We start from the raw sequence: 25,484 nt of genomic DNA on the forward strand, positions 1-25,484 counted from the left end.
TTGTTGTAGGGTAGCAGCCTATTGCAACAAGTCGGGGCATCCTGGCTACGCTAGCTGCCCGTATAATCTGGAAAGACTGTGTCTGACAGTACCTCATCTACAATGAAATTACATCGGATCCTTGTCATTTTTTACATACATTCTTTGTTGTTTGAGGTGAGAACCAATAAAGAAGATGTTGAAAGATATCAGATATCAGACAAGAGCGGCTTTATAGAGAGCTAGATGATCATACATGAACTCTATCAGAATTTCTTGCTGCTGTATCTCGATATGATCCCAATAATAGGGTTGCCACCAACCTACTAGGATCCTTGTATAGATGCTTTTGCAGCTTGCTGAATATGATGCTAGACAGAGATCTACTTATGTGACCCACAGATTGTTACCCCCAACCACCTTGAGTGGTCATCCAGGTCGGCCACGATACACTATATCTGCTGAACAGATTTCTCACTTTGTTTCCATTGGTATGACATGGCAGAGAATTGCATCATGCTTTGGAATAAGTCGAAGAACCCTGTACAGACACAGACAAACTTTGGGAGTTGAGCCATTAAGCTATGTGGATATTTCAAATCAAGAACTGAATGGCCTTGTGACGGATATCCTACAGAACACTACAAATGCAGGGGAAGTATGCATTCTTGGAAGTCTGAGATCTCTGGCTTAAGAGTTCAACGTTGGAGGGTCAGACTAAGTCTACAGCAAGTGGATCCTATTGGACGTGCATTTAGACGTCGTCATGCGATAAGACGAAGAATCTATAGTGTTCAGGCCCCAACCACTTATGGTAAGTTCACTGGTTTGAAACAAATGGTCAGGCCTTGTGTTTAAAAGTATTAACACAATACATCAAAATTAAAGGTCCTTCATTCAAAACATTACTGAAGGTAATCTATATGATCAGCATAAGGTAATAATAATAATAAAAAAATAACAATAACCAAAAAAACTGAAATTGCTATAAGTATGTTAAATATTTGGGGGATTCATAGTACATCAATTTAGATGTCGTCTAATGTATATACTGTTGAGTTGTTTAATCCTTTATTTCACATCACAATTTTAATCTCTAACATTGATTGTGCCAGGTAAACGTAGTGTGGAAAAAGACATTCTATGCCACTGTGTGTATGTGTGTGCACGTGAAAGCACGTGTGTGTGTGTGTGTGTGTGTGAGAGAGAGAGAGGTGTGGTGTTGTAGAAGTAAATATACAAAATGAAACCTCTAGTTTTTGTTTAAGTACAGGGTCAGGAATTCACTACTAAATAATATGAACAAACATGTGGAACTGTAGTAATACTTTCTGATCTCTCAACAGGCATTTTGACGGAAACCACAAGTTGATTAGATGGCGCTTGGTCCTGCATGGCTGTGTTGATGGCTTCAGCCGAACTATCATATACTTACGTTGCTTATCCAATAACAGAGCCTCAAGTGTCTTGTCATTATTTTTGGAAGGAATACAAAACTTTGGTTTGCCCTTAAGGGTCAGGTGTGATCATGGTATGGAAAATATACAGGTTGCTCGTTTTATGTTACAGAGAAGAGGAGTAGGCAGTGTTATTACAGGTGTTTCAGTACATAACCAAAGAATTGAAAGACTGTGGGCAGAACTCAACAGAGTTGTATCACGACACTTTATAAATATCTTTAACTTTATGGAAGAACAGGGTATGTTGGATTCACTGAATGAGCTACATCTTTTTGTCTGCATTATGTTTATTTGCCAAGGATTGAAAGAGCATTAACAGAATTTGTCAATCAGTGGAACAACCATGGTCTCTCTACACAAGGAGGACAGAACCCTCTTCAGCTGTGGCATACAGGTGTCACAAACAATGTGGGAATCCTGTCGTTTATAAATGACATTTTTCATGTTGATAACTATTATGGCGTTGATGAAGAAGGGCCATTACCAGAACTTCAAACAAACAATAATGTCAATATTCCAGATATTGACATCAACATAAATGAGACTGCAATGAACATAATTCAACAAGTGAATCCATTAGAAAATGATGGATATCATGGAATAGATGCATTTTCTTCACTTTTACACCTTCTACATTAAATAAAATATTTTGCAAAAAATATAAAAATATAAAAAAACATTTCAGAAAACATATCTGATCGAAACTAACATACTGAAACCATTTTCTTTAAAATGACAGCTCTGTTGTCAAACAGAAACTGACACAGGCAGAAGAATAAACAGACACAAAGACAACCATATCAAAAATAGATGCACATACACATGAAATGAGTAAAGTGAGACAAATTTTGTATATTCAAACTCAACAATCTAAATAAACTTCTGAAGTGCTGTTAAACAATTGGTATCTACCTGTATGATTGATTGTGAATCCTCACAATCAATCACAAATTGATGTTTTAAAACATCAATTTGACTGAGGCAGGTAAATTTGGAAATATTAAAACCTTAACAAGTTAATACTCAATACTCACAGTCAGTAGAGAGACCAATACAAAAGAGAAACACGCAAACTCCTCCAGCATAATGTGTTCATACCCTGCCAAAGCCGTAAGTGTTACCTAATGCAAAATCAAACTTCTCCTTGAACAGCTGGTATGAAACATGCAGTGGCAGCCTAATGCAGTTAACACACGTGTTGGCAAGAGGGAAAATTGGTGTAGAAGAGAAGTCATCGTCTCCTCTATGAATGAACTCAATCGAGGGTGCTGGGGAAAAGCCAATAGGTGGCACCGCAGTTGCTCCAGTTGCAAAGGCCAATATCTTCTGTAATTTGGAAGGTCCTTCTTCTTCTGCATAAAACAGAGAAGGAAAAAAGCGTTAAAAGGTTATTTCATTTGGCCAACATAAATTGTCAGTGAGTATTAATCTAAAGCAAGAATGTTAATGACCGTTATTGCAATGACTATAGAGCATGCTTTTCATCTTTCAGTAGTCTCAAAGAACTATGTAAAAATGTTACTACAACCAAGAGGGTAATGTGGTGTTATTGTTATATGAGTATGTTATTTAAAATAAAGATTTCAGAAATGCTAACCTATAAATCGTTAAATCTATTTATTGTGCACTAAAGTGACAATTACCTTCTGCATCTTGGAGATAGTCTCTCCAGAAGGTAACAACCATCTCCTCAGCAGCTCTTCTTTTGCTTCCTTCTGGAGATAGATGAATGTTGAAAAGATCATCCACCTGGTCAGCAGTCAGCATATGTGGCTTATAGCAGAACAGAGGGTGAAAACTGTCTGGATGCCTCCTCATTTTCTCGAGAACCCCAAGAGTTTTCAGACCTTCACAAAATCTGGATAAACAGCACAAAGAAATTTTATTCAATAATTCTGCAATTTCATGCTTCTAAGTTAATTGTATATTATCAATTTGGCACAATCAATTATACTAGGTTATTAACTGACCATTTTGATTAATAGGTAAGATTTTTATCACCATTTTAATTAATCTGAAAAACACAGAATACACAAATACCTTTGAAATGGACCTTGAACCCTGTGGATGACCTGAAACATGACAATGTCATGTACCAGCAGATCCCTGTCTCTTAGTGAACGCATAGGCCTCAGGCATCCTGCATTGGCCAAGTAATCAAGCAGAGGTTCTTTTGACTTTTCAAGGTCCTCAAGGGTTGTACTTTGAGATATCTAGCATCACAAAGAGCAGAGGAAGGGCTTGTTATGGAAGTTACTTAGTAGTCTTATAACCTATTAGAAGGAACCCAGCCACTAGTGGTCTACTCAATCACAATATGCCCAAGTGTACATTGGAAGTCAAATGACTGCACATATTTTTTTTAATATGTTTACAATGTGCTTAAAAAAATAAGAAAATATACTCTTTCGTCTACCCTTATCTGCTGAGTCTTAGTTTAATACAGCAGCAACATATAAAAACTTGGCATTCAGCAATGGCCAGACTGATCGGGATAAACATTCCCTGCAAAAGAAAACTGGAACACAAACTATTTCCAATTCACTATAAGATTTATAAAATAAACATATAGAGACCTTTTTGACTTTTTCAAAGAGTTCCAGGTCAGCTATGTCTTCCAGGGCTGGATTTGCTGAATTTATAACCAGAAGGGAAAATACTGTTGGTGACAGAAAGTTAGGTGGTGGACCACCATGTACCAAGCTCACTGCAATGGCTCTGCCAGAGATGTAGTACCAGTCCCCTCTGAGAGCTGCAAAACAACAGAATAAAAGGAAAAGCAAAATTGTCAGTAATGTTGCCTGTAAAAATAAATATCAGTTAAACAGTTCCCACTATAAATCTTAGAAAAATAGGTAATTACCAGTACTGTCAAGAGCCAAGTTCTTGCAGTTTTCTTTCCCCTCAAACATGGCTGACCTGGCAATGGTGTCCATCGATAGTCTCAAGAATTCCCTCCTTGGCCCGCCTAAATCAACCCCTTCCTCATTTTTCCCCATATCATCTGAGAATTTCACACAGATCATCAAGTTGGGATCATAAGATAGCCTTTGAAAACCATGCAAGGCTCCCTCCCACACAGAAGAGCGATTTATATTAAATTTGCACTGCTGTTTTGTGCTAATTTTCCTTGATAGTTCCAGCAGTATCTCTTGAACAGGGACTTTTTCTGCACTAAAAAAAGAAAATAAAACAGAAAATAAAATATATCAGCCATGTAGTCATGTTACAGAATTTGAGAATATGTGTCACACTGATCATAGAGATTCAAAGCTTAAAAGTTTTATATTGATTTGACAATTCTGGAAAGCTATAATCATGTCTCAAACTCAAATTCTGTATGTTTGTTACTCACATCTGATTCTCCAAGCTCGCAATTATAGCTTGATTTAAATCCTCATCATCTGAAGAATTGCCAGAAAGCGATGCCACGAGAGTTAAATATGAAGAATAATCTTCATCATTAACGCTCATAGCAGGGATGTCTTCACTTCTTGCATTGAAATCTCTGCTGTGACTGCTTGTGCTAGGTTTGTCATCACTTCTTGCCATGTAGCCTTCATCACAAATGCTGTTCCCATCACTTCCTTGCTTTGCTCGTTGCCTTTTACCAACACTCCTTCCAATAGAGTTGGTCCCAGTATCATCTTCTTCATCACTGCTAGTGCTGCTCATGTCTTGATTTTTGAACTATCAACTTCAAAACAATCATTGTCACTGTCCTTATCAGTTGCACAACTGCTTAATGCTGATTTGGAGCTGATGTGGGAAGGATCTTTGTCTTCATCTGATTCACTCTTCAACAGAGAAAGACCAAAAACATATATCAAAAGCAAGTAATTATAGCTCATCTTAAAAAGATTAAAATAAGAAATATCCACATTGATTGCTCCCAAACACTTGTTTTAAATAAATATATTCTATTTTGCTAGAAGCCCAATTGTTGACATGTTTTTTCCCAAATTAAGTTTACTTTTCATTCTTTTAGGAACTTACTAAAAGTGTCCTTGATGGCCTTACATAGAGGGCTTTGGTTTTAAAAACATTTTTAGGATCAGCATCCCATTCAGCTCCTGACCATCTTGGAGCTTTGGAGACACCAGCTTATTGCCACAAGCCATTAGAAACTCAAGGCTACAAAAAGTAAAATAACCTTCTCCTATTTGTAACTTAACGCGATCTTTCCCTTTTCGAGTTTTGGACATGATTTTGGAGTATATCCTCACAGTAGCGATTGACTGCAAAGTAAAGCTACCGGAAATGTACAACCCCACATCCGGTCTCAAACCAGGAAGTTAGCATTTTCTCGTGCACAGGGTCAATTCCAACATTATTCTTATAAAAACCTTCAATTTGTCCACTATTATATAATGTTTTATTAAATAACAAAATAATTTTTAACAATAACAGAAAACATGTGGTCTGAATTTGTATTATATAAATGTGCTTCTATGCTCTGTACTGACTGATGCTAAAGAAAGGCAAAATATCAACAAAAAAGAAAAAAAGATCAGAACACTTATGTGATTATGTTTCAGCCACAATATAATGTAGCATTATAAAGTTAAAGTATTAGGTTTCAGATAGTAATGCATTAGTGTACAAGAGTTAGGCCCCACTTTATTGGTTACACCTATATTGTGCTTGAATTTGACGTTTATGATCAACAAAAAAAATCGCAAGATAGTAAAAAAGAAGAAAAAGAAAAAAATATACCCTTTTGTCAGATTGTATCCACCAGATGGTGACATTGGTTCACTTTTTGAACTACCTGTCTGCACACTTCAGTGTGGATTAAGTACCCCTGATACAGGTTCTGAGACTAAGTACAGAGTGAGTTGTGCATTTACAGATCCATTAATCAGTTTGTAACAATCAAATGCTTTACGTTCAGAAAAACCTTGAAGAAAAAAAGTTGAATGGATTTGGTTATTAGTGTTTCTCATAATTTAAAGCACTGAAAGCAAGCAGCATATGCAGTAAATGCTAGTGGGAAGCTGTCCCAAAACCCAAAACAATACATCACAACTGACAACACAGGCACAACCCAACAATCAAACTTTGCTCACAACTGAATTGTGGCAGAATTTATAAAATGAATTAAATCTATCTTATTGTCAAATATAGAATCATTCATCATTACTCTTTTCCTGTCTTATTTACATATAATATAATATTATCAGAAGAATTTTGTTTTGTCATATACTTAAAACTGCTTAATACCATAGAAGGTGCAAAAAATGAGTGCAAGAAAAGCATTCATCATTTTTTTGTTCCTTCCATCTGCACAAAACAAGACTCGTTTATGATATTGCATATCCGACAAGGGAGCTGTGCATCACACTGCATGTCTACTAAAGCTTACTTACTTTACAATACACCGTTTCAAATTAAATCCAATGTCTTGCATGATACAGCATTTAAAGTTATAAAACTGGTAAAAAATTGAAATACTAAAGCTCAATTTGATCTTATATCTTTTAATTAATGGCACCAATAATGTCATGAAAGATTGTTTATATTGTATCTCAAATTGTACTGTATTTATTTATTTTTATTTCATATTATATGTTTTCTTCTAAGGCTTTTAAACTTTGTTTTCAAATTCATCAAAATGACCTATTATATTATTATATATATTTGGATAACTGATACACTACAACTCATTTAGAACACTTTTTGTATAATGCTTTAGATAAATTTCAAAATAGGATCGCAGAGTATATAGGGTTGATCAATATTTTTGCGCTCTGCAGGTAAATGTCCACTGGGTGGTGACAAAATATCACTTCAAATTCGACACCAATGTTCTATTAATCACACCATTTTCATCTATTACTCATATCTTATAAGAGCTTTCTGTACTTGTGAGTGTTACTGCCTCCATCTGTTACCATCTGTCACTATATGGGATGAAAGTCTTTACTTTTTTCTCACAAAACTGATAATAAAAAAGTTATTTTTTAATATGAATGGATGGATGTTTGTGAATGTTTAACTGGAACAAAAAATAACCACGATAATGATTTAAAACACATTTTTATCATCACTTTTATAAATAATTGTTAAAGCACAGCACTTAGGCTCTCTCCAGCACTTCTCTTTGTGGGTTGTTTAGTGTTTATCTAAATGATTAAAGCAGCAAGAATGCCTTAGAGCTTTTATGAATGATCAGCCACAGAATGTGTGCAAGAAAAGAAGATTTATCACTTCATTCGTTTTTTGAAGTGATAACAAGAAATCAAAATATTTAAATTCCAAATAACTTGGAGGACACTTCCATTTGAACAAACTTTATTTAAGGCTAATAAACCAAAGCTCAGGTAATCCAGAAAGAGAGGTAGCAGTAAGTCAGAGAAAAATCAAGCAAAGAAGCATGGAGGTGTATGAAGGGCAATAAAATGTAAGTGTAAATGTTTTCTGTGGGACTACTTAAGCAACAATGCAAAACAAATCAACGATTGGTCTGGAAGCTTAACATATTTTGGGAAGACACACTGGAAAGCCCAGTGCTATTTGTCCAGCATTACCAATCATTCACCCTTGCTTCAGCATATCTATCAAGCTTCCCCATCTGCCCTGATGGAAAGCTATTGTTGACATAAAAGCATCTAGTCCACATTTAGCATATTGTGTCATGTAAGAAGGCTTTACATTATACTAGAAACTCAGATAGTGAAAAAGGTGACTTCAGTTGCCGATTGAAAGACCCACAGTGGATGTTACCTGTTTCACCAAACAGAGTTCACACAGTACTTTGATGACACAGCTTCTAATTACACAGAGTTTTTTTTTTCCTCAGCAGCCCTTCTGACATGATGTAGAAGGTACACACAAATGTTACTAATGACATTGGTGAAGGTACTGCTCTAATTAGGCTCAGAACCTTAACTAATGTGAATAATAACAGCTGTGTTTTCTTTGCAAAAATGCCTGCTGTGGAAAAAAAGAAAATGATTTATCATACCTTTGTGCATTACATCCTGCTTAAAGATACTTTTGTTTGTATTATTTTGTTCACACCTACTATTGAAATTTGAATCCCTTTTCTGCCAGAGTAAAAAAAGAAAAAGGTCTGATATAAAGCTCATAAACTGCAGTTTGTGACTAATACTATATTTAGTACAGCCATAAGATAGTTTTGGGGATAGATTTAACTGTTAACATTTGAAGGTTTTCAACAAGTTCGGCTTATCATGCAACTCTTTATTTATTTGCTGAATTTTGGTTGTAAACAGAGTATATAGGGTATATACAGCATTGCCAGAAAAGTTCCACTTCAGTAAAAGAGCAACCCAAATCCTCTTCCATATTATAAAACTGCAGAGAAGAAAGTTGTAATCCATTTTGATATAATTGTCCTTGAACTGGACATTCTGAAATGAAAAAGAACAGGTGTATAAATCTCCTGGCTTAAAACCTGTGAGGAGGAATCTTGATTATTTTTATGGTTTGCTTTCAATAGAGATTTATGTAGAATTTCCAGTTAATGGCTACTTTCAATTATGCTTGAGAAAAAAAAATATCTTCAAGGTCAAACCAGTGTTTTTCCAGACTTTTTCTCACTTGACATCTCATGATGAAAAATCTGTGGAGGTCAACAGTCACCACTGTTTGTGATTAAAAAGAAGAATGGCTCAGATGAAAGGAGGACACATTGATTTTTAATTTCTCTCTGCACAACACTCTGTCAACATATAGTTTTAGTCCATCCTTTGTCTTTTTTAGTTCACACAAATACACACACACACATATAAAATATCTCAAGGACGAGGGAAATATCTCTCTAGGTTACCAACAAAGGACGAAGGCAAGTTGTTTTGCATTTCTATTTTTAATGTGCTAAAGAGTAAAGTCACAATTGGTTACAGTGAAACATACTTAATAAACCCAAGACTTACGCTCCCTTACACCACTAATGATTAGAAAATGTCAAATTGTGTATACATCTGTATACATACAGTATTCGAAAGGCCTACAGATTTCATCGGGATCTTGATGTAATGGATCAGTTTAATCAATTTACATCTGTGTTTAATGCTGTTAAAACATTTTTGAATAGACAGAATGGCTAAAGAAGTGTTTCTTTGTGGTGCAAAAAATAGTTTCAACACAATAATAATTAATTTCTACAATCTATATTTCAAAAAGGAGCTGATTTTTTTTTTAGCCACTAGATCTACTGAAGTTCATTACATAGTTAGGCTTGTACACCATGGATCTCTGCTTCAGGATCAAAGTGTGAATGCTGAAAAATAATCTGGTGTCTACACTTTTTAGTTAAAAATTATATATATATATATATATATATATATATATATATATAGTGTGTGTGTGTGTGTGTGTGTGTGTGTTTGCCCATAGTGCAGTTGTGCTTTGGATTGAGTACTATAGGAAATTCCATATTTCATCCCAGAAGTAATGCTGAGCTAAAGAGGGAGAAGCCCTAATACGCTTACAAAAAAGACTACACAAAGACAATTTTTTAAATATTGGTCAGCGCTGACTGTCTCAACATGTTGTTACATGGATCTTGAGTTTTCTCTCTTTATATTTTTCCCTTAATGCTTAAATATCTGCAAGAATTTTATTCAACTATCTACATTGTTCTTTTGTGGCCTTGGGTGTTTCCACATTGCAAACAGTAGATATCCAAGCAAAAACATCCTTTTCTATGCACCATAATAATTTACAAAAGAAAATGCAATAATAAACGATTTAATCAAGGTCGATACTCCCCTCAGTGTCTTTGTATTATTTCTACTTTAAAGCTACTTTATGAGTTCTATCTTGCTAGTACTAGGTTGAATCTCTTGTTGCTTTAATTGCCTTAATTCTTTCCCAGCAACATGCTGACAAGTGTATAATACAAAACTTCTGTTTACCCAAATATGCTCTATTGGATTACGATTTGGTGACTTTTGAGGCAGTGTTTAGCACTGTAAACATACCGCTATGTTCAAGAAAGAATTATAACATAATTTGAACTTTGTGATCGTGCTGCTGAATTATCCTGCTAAAAGCAAACATTAAAAAAGGGGAGATGTCAGCCATGGTACGAATATACAGTAGCATTTAAATGATCCTTAGATATGTTAGATATGTGCCTCACTGTGCCAATAATTTGCCCCCCCACACACCAACATTGCCATAAGCCTGAATGTTAGTATTGATAACGATATTGATAAAATTAAATTTAGACTCCTCAGATGCTCTTTAAAACTTTTATTCTCCAATTTTCATGACCCTGTGCAGTTTGGCCTTAGTTTCCTGTTTTTGCCTGGCATCCATTGTGGCATTGTTGTATTAAAATGTCCTCTGGATTTTTCCCAGTAATTTTTAAATTCCAGGAGAAATTCTTTGACTTAAATAGGTTTCACAACCCACAGCAGAGTTAACTGAATAAGGCTGCATTCAGACCACTGTTAGCAGCATTTAAAACGTGTACCCTGCTCATTGTTTCAATGAAGGCACAGTGTTCATATAACAGGGTGAATACAAAATTGCGGGATTGTCCTGAGAAAAAACAACAACACAACAACAAGCTTGTGTTTGACAAAGGAGGATATAATGTGTCAAAGAAGTTCATTCATGAAGAAAATAATTATAAGTCAAGTTAAATTAAGGTCTCAAAGCAGAATATGAATTACCATTACCTGTGTAACACGGTGTCACAGTTGGTCACTTGAAAGTTAAGAGAGCACTCATTCACTGTTTTCATAATGGCTGTGCTGTACAGCCTGACTGAGAGTTAGTAAAGCCTTCACATAAATGCAGAAATTTCCTTTGTTTGGAATAAAAACATGGCGGCGACATTAAATGTTGCCGTGCTGTCCTGTTTTTGTGACCAGCTGTTGATGTGTTATGTTCTCTCCTACTCTTTCTGTCTCTCTGTTTTGCTAATTCACACTCCCCATGAGCAAATTGTGAAAAGCTGTGAGCCAAATGTAAGTCTTTGCTGATGAGCTAAGCAGTAGAAAAATTATTTTCTGTGTCCAGTTTCTCTTTGGTGAGGGAAGCAGGGTACAGTTACAGAGGATTAAAGGCACTGGGACTTCTTGAGTATGCTTTGACTGTAGTCCTGGATTCATTAATGTAGAACTGAAACAACAAAGAAAACTATACAAAGGTGGGGTTTTCTACCCATTTAAAGTTTTTACACAAGTTTATTAAAGTATATATTTTTTTCTGGTCTGCCAATGTTCCTGGGTGTTTGAGTTCTTCCTGTTGTTCTGTTCTTTTTGTCACTTCTGCTTTGCTACGCTGTCAAACTCAATTCTCTCATCACTCTGATCAAATATTCTTCTTTCCTGATAAGCCAGTTAGTCTCTGTTCCCAATTCTTTAAAAGTCAGATTCTCATTCATGCAACCTACCTCCTCCCCATCTCCACCTTACTCTATTCAGAAAGCCTCCATCTTCCAAATGCTCTATTACCAGTGTCTATTCTTGGTTTGGGTCCTGTCCTTAGTTTCCTGTCTGAGATTCTGCAAATGGTCATTTAACTTGACATTCCTGCATGAAAATGTATGTTTTTTGCACAATTTATTCTCTGTTATATTATTATTATTATTATTTGTGGTATAGCCATAATAAGATTACATACTATAGCTATTTTAATTGTTTCGTTACCAGCGTTATTTATAGTTTAAATTTTAAAGGTGGAAGAAACATATTCCTAAAACTGATACAAGAAGAATAAATACTTAATTTATGTAAAGGTGGTACAAATACATTTTAGATGTACATCACATTACAGGGTATTTCAGACATCCTTCTTCCCACAAATACTTTCCAGTTCCTTTTGGGGCATCCAGAGGTGATCCCAGACCAGATTAAATATCTCATTCATTGGGTTCTGGATCTATCTTGGAGTTTCTTTCCGGCTAGGAATTACTTGAAAACCTTTAAAGGAAGCCCGCAGGAGGCATCATGAGACACCAGATGCCCAAGCCACCTTGACAGGGGAAGACACACAGCAAACGGCTGTGGGTTGGACTCAAACCCAAGCCATCCACTCTCTGCCACATGGTATATGGTCACCCACTCATCCCGGTGAGCTAAACTGGTGCGCTCAGGTGCTTATATTAATGACGTTATGCTTCCAGTCATTACTAAGTCTCATTACCAGTTGAAGGTTGTAATGTAGATGGACTAGTGAATTGAAAGCTTTGGCTTTTGGCCCAGATATCTCTTCATCTTGCACCAACCAGCTTGTATACCTCACACTCCACCTTCCCATCACCCAGTAATAAGATCCCAAGATACCAGAGCTCCCTCACTTGTGAAAACAACTCAATCCCGGGACCCCATGCTACCATTTTCTGGCAGTTTTCCATGATTGTATGCCACCTGTAAGAAAGCCTGGTTTTACAGCCTGTCCTCATCAGACACTACAACAAATGGGGTTTTGTTTGCTGCCTGTGCTGTGACACACACTGCTCCTGGTAAGTCAGACAGGACTTACTTCCAACTGATTTTCAATAGAAACTCAGACAGCATCCCTTAGCATCACACTAAGATGCAGTGGGTGCAAAACCCATCTTCATCCACTGGGATAACCCATTTTAAAGACTGACCTTTGCTGAATAACAACATCTTCACATAACAAAGGACAATGCAAACTTTTCATCCAGGAAAATCCCCGTGGCCACACAAATATTTGCGTCATGTGTTTGCATTTTAGACAAGACAATCAAGTCACATGGGCCAGAAACTGTTTGCAAATATGTGGTACATGCAGTTTCTCTGAGATTTTTTAGAGAAAAGAACAAAATCTCTCTTTACATCAGTTTTAGTGCCTTTTTAGCTTTCTGTGGTGTGTTGCCTGTTTCTCTTCTTAAAATGGGCACAAACTGCACATAGCGGAGGAGGGAGAGGTTTGCCCTTTTTACCCCATCATTAACCTTTGTCTCACTTCCCCAGACACAGTGACATGCACTGGTGAGTATCGACCACATGGCTAAGCAGACAGGAAGGATCGGTGTGTGTATGTGTGTGTGTGTGTGTGTGTGTGTGTGTGTGTGTGTGTGCGAGTGTGTGCACCCATTGTGGCTGTCTGTAAATCATGTCCTTTGTGTTTAGGAACAGTGTCTGGGTCAGTGAACGAGGTCACAGACACGGTTCTAATTGAGTTTCCTGGAAATACTGACTATGGAACTCCGCTGTGAAATTTTCAAAAATAGATTAGTAGTTAGATTGGTAGCAGTAGCATTTGTATGTTTATGTATTATTTAACTGTTATTGTTGTGGTGGTGGTGTCTTGTTTTTTCCGAAATGTTGAAAATATTTGACTTTTTTTTAAAAAGAAATAAACATATATTGTGTATCTGTTGAGAAAATGTTGTTATATTTCATATAGCATCCATATTGATAATGTTTGTGATTTAAATTCCATTTAAAAGTCCCCCAAGCCCTGTCAATTACCTTGCTTTTAGGAAACTCAAGGCTGTGTGTGTGTATAATCCTGATTATTATTCAGACCAGAACCTTTCTCTTATCTGTTACTGTCCAGAAGCTTAGTAACGCCAAAAGCATTCTTATTTGTAATTACTGCCTTGTGAAATTGTTCTAGAAAGAGCTAAGGAGGGTAAGATTTAAAAAAAGGCAACAACACAGTAGTACTAGGACTCCAACAATAAGGTTAGAATGCTAGTGTTATTACCTAAAGAGATAAAAATGTCTCTATCATTGCTCTTACTTTTATATTACACAATACCAGGTTTAAGATGTGAGAGGGAAATTAAAAAAGTGAACAAAAAAGGGGGAAATAAATGCACTGAGTTCAGATTAGTTCAAATTGAATTTGTTTGTGTGATCTATAAAAGTGAGTGAGTATATATAACTCACCACACTACGACTTCTGTGAGTGAAAAGGATGTGAACAACTGCACTATAGTCTGCCTGCATAATTTCGCATTCCTATCGTTACTACCAGCATAATATTGAGAGAGCAGTGAGCTTAGTGTACAATCAGGCGTGCAGCTCTGAGAGGATGCACAGCTAAATGTTAATATCCACTTGCCAAAGTAAACACATGTTCTTCTTCTCTGGGGGTAATGTTTACCATGTTTCTACAGTATCTTAGCTTAAGTTCAGGATGCAGACATTAGAATAGAATAGAATAGAATAGAATAGAATAGAATAGAATAGAATAGAATAGCCTTTATTGTCATTGTACAAAGTACAACGAAATTGGAGTGCCACTCCCTTGGTGCAAAATGAAAAATAAATATAAATGTAAAATATAAAAAGTACAATAAAACAACTGTAGTACTCAGACAATAAATAAGTACAATATATACAGGATAGCAGCATAATATAATGATAGTATGAATAGCAGCATAGTATAGTGACAATGGCAAGTATAGTTAAGCAGGTTTAATTGTTTTGTGCTTATTTACTGTGGTGATAGCTCTGGGAAAGAAGCTATCCCTGAATCTGTTTGTCCTGGTTTTATGTGACCTGTACCGTCGGCCTGACGGTAATAGTTCAAACAGTTGATTACTGGGGTGAGAGTAGTCCTTAATGATATTGCCAGCTCTGCTGAGGTATCGGGAGTTCGCAATGGCCTCCAGGCTGGGCAGAGGGCAGCCAGTGATCTTCTGGGCTGTGTTGATGACCCTCTGCAGTCCTTTCCTGTCTGCAACTGAGCACCCTGCATACCACGTTGTTATGCCGTACGTTAGGATGCTCTCTATGGTGGCTCTATAGAATGTCACCAGCAGCCTCTCCTCCAGGTTGTTCCTCCTGAGCACTCTCAAAAAATGGAGACGCTGCTGGGCCTTTTTTACCAACGCCGTGGTATTTGCAGTCCAGGAGAGATCAACAGAGATCTGCACGCCCAGAAACCTCATGGAGTGTACCCTCTCCACACAGTTCCCGTGAATGTAGAGTGGGGCCGGGTCTGCTCTGCCCTTCCTGAAGTCCAAAATAAGTTCTTTAGTTTTCGTGGTGTTCAGTTGGAGGTTGTTAGCTGAACACCACTCAGTCAATCTGTTAACCTCATCTCTGTAGTCCGACTCATCCCCCCTTGAGATGAGTCCAACCACTGTGGTGTCATCCGCGAACTTTATGATGGTGTTTGAGAGATGGGTAGGGGAGCAGTCGGATGTGTAGAGCGTAAACAAGAGGGGACTCAGAACACATCCTTGTGGAGACCCGGTACTGAGTGTGATGGTGCTGGACAGGTGGGGGCCGAGTCTGACAGACTGTGGTCTATTTGTCAGGAAGTCCTTGATCCAGAGACAGATGGAGGTGGAGAGTCCCAGGTGAGACAGTTTCTCGACCAGGATCTCCGGGATGATGTGATTGAATGCTGAGCTGAAGTCCAGGAAGAGCATTCTCACATAGTTTCCTCGGTGCTCCAGGTGACTCAGCGCAGTGTGGAGCGCTATGGTGATGGCGTCCTCGGTGGATCGATTTGTCCTATAGGCAAATTGGTGGGGGTCCAGAGTGGAAGGCAGACCGGCCCTGATGTGCTGACAGACCAGTCTCTCAAAGCACTTCATCACTACAGGCGTAAGTGCAACAGGCCTGTAGTCATTTGGGCTGTCCACAGCAGCATTACATTAGCTCATAACCTCTAGATCGCAAGCCCAACTGAAGGTCAATCCCTTCAAGATATTTGATAATAAATGCAATGCACAAAATAAATAAAACAGGTAAAAAGTATGAATTCAAAAACAGTATCCCAGCTCAGTATCAGTTTTCATTCCATTCAATAAGTGTTGATCAAAACACTTGTATAGATCCTTGTATATTGAATGCATAAAATGTTATACAATCTCCTCAACAGTGGTGTGAGGGTGTGGGGAAGAAGCTTCCTCACCAAGGTAAAGCACACACTTGCAATGTCTGAAAGGAAGTTTTGATTTTGTTATTAATTATTTTATTTTGAAGTCCACTAACCACTCTTCCTTTTGAGGACAACTTCCTGAAGGCATGATTCATGGAATGCACACATGATTATGTGCTAATGACGTTCACCTGAAAGGAATTTCCTAATTATCCACTATTAGTGGGGTAAACTGTTACATGAGAGCTGAGGGTGGGAGCGAGCTGAATCTTCAGTTTGAGTTGATTTAGCTAGTTTCTATATTATTTAACTGGGGTTTGTTTTGTAGTCAGATGTATGTGGGGTGTGTTAAAATGAGTGCAGTATTTCACTGTATATGTTTATTTGTAGCTGTGTAGGGGGGAATCTTGTAAATTTTATTGGTGATATGATCAGTGCCTATTTAAGGAAGGTTTTTGGGGGGCAGGGGCTGGGATGTTCATGTTGAGATGTGCTGTTGGTGAGAGTGTTGAACCTTTGTTTCTGGTTGTTTTTTCTGTCATCTGGTCCTCTTCACATTAATTCCTGACAGCTATAAGTGGTTTCAAAATTTTGAAATTATGAGTAAATGCAATTTCATCCCCAGATCCTTGCTGTAGTGGGTTAAAATGACAAATTTAACCGAATTTCATTAGATTTTTATTATAACCAGTATACCAGTATGTAGGACACATCTTGCTAGTACTGGGGTTGGTCCCCTTTTTGCATTCATGACTGTCCTTATGACATAGATTCAGAAAGGTGTGGAGACATTTAGCCCATATTGACAGAATAGAGTTATGCAGTTGCTGGAGATTTGTGAGCTGCATATTCACGATGCGAATCTCCCGTTCCACTCCAATCCGAAGAGGCGCTGTTGGATTGAGATCTTGTGAATGAGGGTGTCATTTGAGTGCAGTGATGTGGTGCTCTAACCTATTCACTGGATATTTTCTATTTGTCAGACCATCCTCTGTAAACCCTAGAGCTGTTTGTGTGGGAAAATCCCAGCAGATCAACCGTTTCTGAAGTACTAAAAGCATCCTCTCTAGCTCCAACGAACATGCCACATCAAGTTCCAAAAGTCATTTAAATCTTTACATTTTTACCCCCATTCCGATTATCAGTTTAAACTTCAGCAGGTAGTCTTGAACAATGCACTGAACTGCCTGATTGATTGGATAGATCAATGCAATAGATGCAGCTCGTTACCACAAGTACTACATATTTGTGTTAATGAGCACTTGGACAGGTGTAGTACTTTATTTATGTCACACCATAAAGCATTATTAAGGTATTAGCAAGTGCTTAATGCATATTTTTATGATATTACTTCTCCTTAGTATGCCATTTATAAAACAGATATGTTTATCCACCTGTTACTGTTACATTTACAGCTATCGCTGCTGGTAATAATCATGATCGTAATCATAGTCATAATAATATTCATACAGGGATTGCCTTCATGGTGTACAGAGCTATGCAACATGACTGCAGTGTTTCTGTTTTCATTTTTACATTTTATGAAATAACTGGCTGTGTAATATTATTTCATACATTGTTCTTTAACTGTATGTCTTACTACAGACTCATTAGCTTTCTAATGTTTCTATTATTTCAAAAGTGTTTCATAATGGAGTTGGAATTTCTCTCCAACATGCCATTCAACCAAAAGATTACCTGATTTCTGAGCATTTGGTGAATAAGCACTGTGCACATTAAAATACACAACCTATGCACATAGCTATGTTTAAGCAGGAGGTGTATTGACTCGGATGTACACATGCACACTCACAGCCTCGCACTTCGTGCAGTGCACACACAGATTGGGTAAACATCCCGGAATTGAATCCTCCCCCATCTCTATTCTTGCAGTTTTCAGGATATTGAAGTATTGTGATGGTTAACGACAAAATTCTGTTTGTATAAACCTGGACAGGCTGCTAATTCAGATTATGTGAAAACACACATACATTTTGTACCTCCTCCCATTTACTGCTTGCTTTGTTGTCAGCAGAAGCTTGGATTATTGTTGTAGCATATAATGTCCATTTGCTCCATTCATGCATAAACAAATGCTGCTCTTCAAAGTCACACCGCCTTTTTGAAGATGTCGTATTACTTCCACGCATAATCACGTCTGTCTTGAGGACATTGTAACGAAAGCCACACAGGATTGTCACTGGCATCTGATGCTTATGCTGCATTAAGCTTGTAGCTGATCTGAGCCATTGAAGCTGTCTGGTTTAGGAGATGGGTGTGTCAGGATGTCAGATTTAAAGGTTGAAGGCCAAATACTCTGCAATTTGTACTTCAAGATGAGGAATTGATTTCGTCTGGATGTGGAAACCTCTATTGGTTGGTGTGTGTGCCTGAGTATTACGGTGCATCAGTGCTCTGACAGCATGAGGTTTTACAACTACAATTCAATTTTAATACTCAACAGAGTAGCCCTTTAATGAGCAATTACGTTAAAAACCCCATTTGTCCTCTTAATTAGTGTCCATCTGCTGTCAGTAATGTTTGACTGTTTCTGTTCGCACAGAATTATTCGCTGAATTATAGCACTGACATCAAAATCAGTAATTGCCCTTGAAGGAACCCCTGAGTTGCTTCAGCACAGGTATGAAAAATAACGAGCAATCTGGAAGTTCCCCAGAAAGACAGTGAGATGGATTGTCAAACTTGTCACATCGTGAGACAATCTGTGAGGAAAACATCTCAAAATCATACCTGCATATTTTCATAGCCAATCAAGATCATTGTCAAAGTGTGAGAAGCCAACAGATGAAAAAAAAACAGAACAAAAAAACATTCCAATCCTAACAAACTGAGGTTGAATACAAAGTCAACAGCAAACATTAAGTCCACACATTCAGCATTGCCCTCAAGGCAAATATCTATATCTATAGCTATATCTATATTTACATCTATCTTCTCTCTCTCTCTCTCTCCCTTTCTCTCTCCCCCTCCCTCCCTCTCTCTCTCTCTCTCCCTATATATATATATATATATATATATATATATATTAGGGGTGCAACAATACTCATATCGACATTGAACCGTTTGATACAGTGCTTTTGGTTCGGTACGCATATGTATCGAACAATACAAATTTTTTAATTTATTTTATCAACTTTTCTTCTGACAGTGCTGTCTGTGTTGAGAGCTCAGTGGATCTACATTCGACTACTCCGCCTAGGCTGCACTGTCGAGTGCAGATCCACTGAGCAAGTCAATTTATCTCAGTGATTTCTCGATCAGATAGATGTATTCTTTTTTTTTATTTTGTTGTTTCAGCAACATTACATTTAAAAACTGTACTTTTGAGTTAATATATATATTTATAATTTTAATAAATGACAAATTGAAAAGGCATAAACATTTTTTTGTTCGAACCGTGACACCAAAGTATCGAACCGAACCGTGAATTTTGTGTATCGTTGCACCCCTAATATATATTTATATATATATATATATATATATAATTTTATGAATGCCTCCACAGTCTGTAAAGTTCAAAGATCATCAGCACAAAGAATTAAAATGAACACCCTGATGCCACTGCATGTCCATCTATAGTAGTGTCCGAAAGGAACGGCAATCTGAATCACTGCAAGATGTCAAGGAGTGTGTGGTGTAGACTGCAGCGCTCTGAAAAACCAAATATAACAGACGCCAATACAGTTTATACTCCTGCAAGCAACTTACGTTGCGTAACAGTTACTGTTCTCAGATTGAAAAAAAGGCAATTTGATGGGCTTCGCTCCTTTTTTTTTTCCTGAGAAAGGAAGGTAAGAAAAAATGAACTCAGTAGCTTCACAGAAGTGTTATGAAGAGTATTATGATGGTATTCTTTATTATGTTTTACAGAAAATACATTATTTTTTACTGAAAATATTAAGTAAGATGGGTCTATCAGTAACAACAGTTAAATTATGCAGGTGACAAAAGACAGTTATTGCATTCAAAGCAAGTTACCCCTTACAAAAAATTATAATTATTTCCCACATAGCTGCTGTGACTCTGTGGTTTATTTGGACTTCAACCAAGTCATTTACCTAATGTAAGGTTCTTGAACCTTTCCAGCTACACATTAGTGTTTTCCCCCCTTTACATGTACCTTTGGTATCAGAGAGAGAGGCAAAAAAGAGAGTAATTAAACTGGGAACATGAGTGAAAAGATCAATGAAGGAGTCACTGGCCTCAGGTATTTTACCAACTTGAAACCAGATCCTTAATGGAAATGGCTATCAATACCCATCCCTGCTCTCAGAGTTAGCTAAAGTAATGGACCCAAGATATATAATGGTTGGTAAACCTCTGTAGTCATAGTTAAAGTAAAACAAAGAAAATATGGTGGGACATTAAAAATTCTATGGACAATAGTAGCATCCAATGAAGTTTTTAGTTTTTGGACCCAAGAGAATGCGATGGTGGCAAACTTTGGTATATAATGACCTGCAGGTCATCCGACATTCACATTATCGGATTTTGATTCTAAATTTCTAGCTTAAACAGCTCAAAGTTATATGCGTGTGTATATTCTGTCTTTAATGCTGTATTTTATTTCCTATCCGTTAGCTAAAGGTACAGCCCTGAGAAGTCAATTTTGACATTTTCTGCACAAAAGACAACCTCATTAAAGCCAGAAAAACAAGCTGCAGGGGTTCAGCCACCAATCACCAAGTGTGACTGTCTCCTCCTCAAACACACAAGTCAAAATTTGAATATCTGCTGCTTTAGCCTGCTGAGACAGTCGGTGCCATCACAACCCTGTGAAATCTGATTTTCCACAACCGATTACTCACTAACCCTCCTGATCCAATCTAATAATTGCAACTGGAAATGAGCTTGAGCGAACACCTGGGGCTGTGACACCTCCATTTGTTTCTAAAGAGCAAAATTAATTTCTTTTATACTGTACAATTTCCATAGAATCTCTAATCCTTATGAGCAAAAAGACAGGTGGACTATTTAAGACGATGTTTGGATCATTGTTAATGTTAGCAAGTGTTAACACGTAGCGTGTGTCCTGGACCTTGGTTTATTTAAAAGATTATTCATGGCAGGTGAATCTAGTATGCAAGTCTTATGCATGCCACAGTTCTTGTAGGCTATGAGCAGATACGAAGCAGCAGTGAGTCAAACAGCTGAAGATCATCCTTGGTGAAGCAGTGTTCCTTCGCCTTTGGGTCCACAGAAAGCTCATGACATTCTGATTCATAAGGGATTGCCTTGGTAATGTAGCAGAGGCTGAACAGATACCCGCATTATTTCTTCATAAAACCTGTATAAAATACACAGATTTGTTTGCCCAAGGATTTGGTTTATGAATTCTGTAGCATGGATAACAAACACTTTTCAAGGCTTTTTAATATGTCTGGCCATGCTTGCTGAATGGTTCTGTGGATCTCATTATTGATCTGCTGGCTGCGCCGCCGCTTAGGCTCAAACTGGGTTGTTACAATAACCCAGATGGGTTGCCATGAAATTTGGGATTTATTATAACTGAAGGATTTATCTAAAAAAAAATAGCAGAGGACTCCTGTCGTAAACAAATGTTCAGCCACAGTATTAATGGTTTAAAAAAAATTGATTCTTTGTAAGGTGAACACCTGACCACTTTAGTTCCTCACCAGACAGACAGTATTGGGAAGTGAAGCACAATACTGGAAGTATTGAAGTGTATTGAGTATGAAAGTGAATGTGGATACATGATTATCATTAAAATGCTATAAAAATTGAAGCATTATCTATAGAGGTTTTGCAGACATGTGACTGCTTACCGCTTGACATTTAACTTGTCGGCCATTTTGGATGTCTAATAATCCTGAAACATAGTGGAAAACCTGCAAAACATTATGTAGATGAGATACACTATGACAGCTATGAGTAAACGAACAAGTGCGTATATACTCTCAGAGGAATGAAAACATTTACATGACTCTGTGCATTATCTTTTACACAAGTCAGTGTAGGTCATTTCAGATCACACCTGTTTGCGGCTATTCATTGCTATTACTGAAACGTTACTAACGTGGGCAGAACCACACTTAGCAAATAAATTCTCATGATGTGAGAATATAATCAAAGTGTTGATCAAAGGGAAGGTAGTTTAAAAGTTTTAGGACGCTAGAGTCTAATGTTAGCTGGCACAACGTTAGCTTGTAATGTTATGTTGTTGTTTAGCTATCTCTTGTCAGCTGTCCAGAAATGTGAGGGTCACATGTCTCATCTGCTGACAATAACTAATTGTGACAGTTTTGAGATTAAGTTAAGTATGCTCATTTAAGATTTCTTCCCCAAACTAGAGTTCAGGAGTTAGGCTTAAAGTGAGGAGGAAGAGGATGAGATGGAGATGAAAAGGTAAGAGTAGCGATGGAGGAGGCAGATGAGGTAGATGAGGAAGTCAAAAAATAGAAAGCGGTAATGAAAATATAAGTATAAAAACTAAGTCATCATGATAAAACAGATGCTGGTTATTTTAAAAATTCAAGTAACTTGTAACTCTTATACTGTTTAACTATAAATATATATTTATTGTATTCTTCTATCTGAAACAACAGGAAACTGTCACCGTGCAGCAGAATATAGGCATTGTGAATAGTAATAATTTCTATGTAAAGTATGTATAAGAGGTTTGACATCACAATAACATGGCCGACAGTTCTTGAGCGACATGCGCATGAGGTCACATGCAAAACCTAAATTGAGTGATTATAAAGCCTGCAAGCCTAGTTTATTTCTTTGAAAGTAACAGTACAAATCTTGCAATCATGACAAATTTGCAACTCCTTTGAAGAGGTATATATTCAAGAAAAATTAAGTAGTCCAGAAAATTCAGTGTGCTGACATTTATCTAACCGGGCATCTACAACATCCTTTACCTCTCTGGATTCTGCTGTTCATGCAGGAGATGGACTGGAGAGATGATGGATTACAATGGCAAATGGGTACTGTGTGTCTGCCCTTCTTCCATTTTTTTCAGTCAATGTATTGTTTCATGTTTTTGTTTTTGAAATGCTTTACAAGGGAAATCCTGCTGTCAAATTGTATTATGTAGTAATTTATGATGTTTAAATTTATGATGTACTGCAAACTGAAACTGAAATAGCTTTGATTGATGCACTTATACAAATGGTTTCATCAACATGTTTTATTAGTTATATCTATCATTATGATACACGTTAAATAAACCCCCCCTCACACCATCTGCCTCTGGCTGCAGATAGCAGGGGTTGTGTGTTCAGGTCGTTGTGCTCTGCGCCATCCAGATGCCAATCTGATTTCCTGGAGCTGTTGTTGAGCTGCTGCCATGCATCACTGTGATTGGCACAGCTGTTTCAGAATGATGAGGCCATTAATGAGACTGGCTAAGAGTGGATTTATTAATCACCACCATATTCAACTTCTGCCAACCCTTTTGTACATTGCAGTGCACATACATGTTCCAAAATAGCTAGTGCGCTTGTAGACATGCACATTGCAAGTGACAAACAAGTCGTAAGCAGTAGTTCTTGGGTGCATTGGTTAAGTTTTTAAAGGCTCTAGGTCTTTCATCTATTGGTCTTGATGAGGGAAGACAAAATACCTGCTTAGTTTCACAAAAGAAAAGTGATTTAACAGCACATAGTAATGATCCAAGACTTACTGCTGCACAACAGACTACTACTGTATCTTGTTTCTGCTCAGTGCTGGATAGCTCTTAAGCAGTGACTAACAGATTTGCATGTAATTCAAGATTTTTAAGTATTTCTTTCTCTCGTTTACCAATGCTCACTTCCATTTATATTTTTAAGAGACTTGCTTGTGGTATCCTCCTTCCTTCCCTCTACAGCTGGATTATCTTTTACTTAATTCCTAAAGTCAGCGCTTTAGATTTGTCCATTGCACCTCCTTACGTGACATTTAACAACTGCATCTTGCGTTAATTCTTGCAGATCAGGTGTGGGTTTGAACTACATATTTAACTGTTGGAGTAAATTTTTCTTACTCCAGCTAGATACACAAAGGCAGTGGCAAAAGACAGTATTAAAAGATGTGATTTCAATCACATCTTTTCAAACAGCTACCTGCCTTTGTAGGTTTTCTGTAGGTTTTTCCTTATGCTGACAGCACTGCTCTGGACAAGGGACTTTGGAGGAACTGTGGTGTCTGTGATATCTGGCACCACTAATGTTGGTAGTAGATTGTTTGGACCTCAGTGTATCTTGCTTTTTCCAAATATATTGAGATGTATGAAGTCTGGAGCAAGCTCAAGGCCTTGGGCTCTTTGTCATTCATGAAGAGAAAAGCGTATCAAATAAAGGTTTATGGAATTAAGCATCATATACAAGATGTCTTAAATTTAAAACAGGATGCCATGTTCTGCATTTAAAGGAAGTAGCCATGTCTCTAAATACAATAAAAGCTGCAATTGCTGCCATGTTTTTGTACCTTTTAACCAGTCGGCATTCTACCTACACGCACATTCACTGTCACAGAGCTGTGTGTGTGTTCTTGGCTTTTCGGAGGACTGCATGAAAGGACATCTTTCTGCATTACCTAAATAGCTAAAACACATCTTTGTGCATGAACAGAAATAAAAGATCTATTAAAGTAATGTATAGTAATGTATAGCATATAGCGCACACAACAACAGGGTTCTCAGAACCTTTTTAAACAAGTGTTTTTTTTTTTTTAACCTTTTAAAGCTTCTGTTTAAACATGACGTTTACAATGGTGTGTGCCATGTCTGCTGTTTTTCACTAAAGCACTGACTGACACTGACAGTGATTGACCCCATTCCACAGTTTGCTAGGTTTTGCAAACCTGACAACCCGTTAACAGCTGTTACCTTTAATGGCAGCAACTTCTAAAGATTGCAAGTAAGTTCAAGTATGAATCTAAAAATATTTTGTAAATCAGCCCCGTGATCACTTAGGTGGCTGAGTGTGCTGCTCTGCTTGGGGAGCCCAATATTGTCTTGAAGTGTTGCTTCCAAGGGGGGTACTTGGTCTGCAGTAATGGTAAGGTGATTGGTGTTTGTTGGACTAGCATCCAGATGAATTCCATGACTTATTACAGTGTTGTGCTGTTCTTGATCACGATTATTCAGCCTAACTGTAAGTGTATGACTGATTCCAATTTATGTAGCTTTCAGCAAAGCACCATCTCGACAAATGTTTTTAAATGTATTATTTTTATGGAAAAACATCAACAGCACCCAGTTTCCTCAACCTACATTTG

At 37.3% G+C, this 25,484-nt stretch overlaps 2 protein-coding genes and 1 pseudogene across 2 annotated transcripts in view; 2 read left to right on the plus strand and 1 right to left on the minus strand.

The window, feature by feature from the left end:
• LOC146525257 (protein kinase C-binding protein NELL1-like) overlaps positions 1 to 25,484 on the plus strand; it is a 788,406-nt gene that overhangs the window by 717,456 nt on the left and 45,466 nt on the right. The gene's annotated exons all lie outside the window — the stretch shown is intronic.
• LOC146525272 (uncharacterized) lies at positions 903 to 2,344 on the plus strand (annotated as a pseudogene).
• Positions 2,423 to 5,083, minus strand: LOC146525273 (G2/M phase-specific E3 ubiquitin-protein ligase-like). Its single transcript, XM_085168982.1, has 6 exons — positions 4,795 to 5,083; positions 4,303 to 4,613; positions 4,016 to 4,191; positions 3,480 to 3,652; positions 3,083 to 3,297; positions 2,423 to 2,791 (listed from the first exon to the last, which is right to left on the minus strand). Exons 1-6 carry the CDS (start codon positions 4,989 to 4,991, stop codon positions 2,532 to 2,534), a joined length of 1,332 nt encoding a protein of 443 aa, XP_085025108.1. The 5' UTR covers positions 4,992 to 5,083; the 3' UTR covers positions 2,423 to 2,531.

This window comes from Neolamprologus multifasciatus, chromosome 1 (genome assembly GCF_963576455.1).
Source record: "Neolamprologus multifasciatus chromosome 1, fNeoMul1.2, whole genome shotgun sequence".
NCBI lineage: Eukaryota > Metazoa > Chordata > Actinopteri > Cichliformes > Cichlidae > Neolamprologus > Neolamprologus multifasciatus.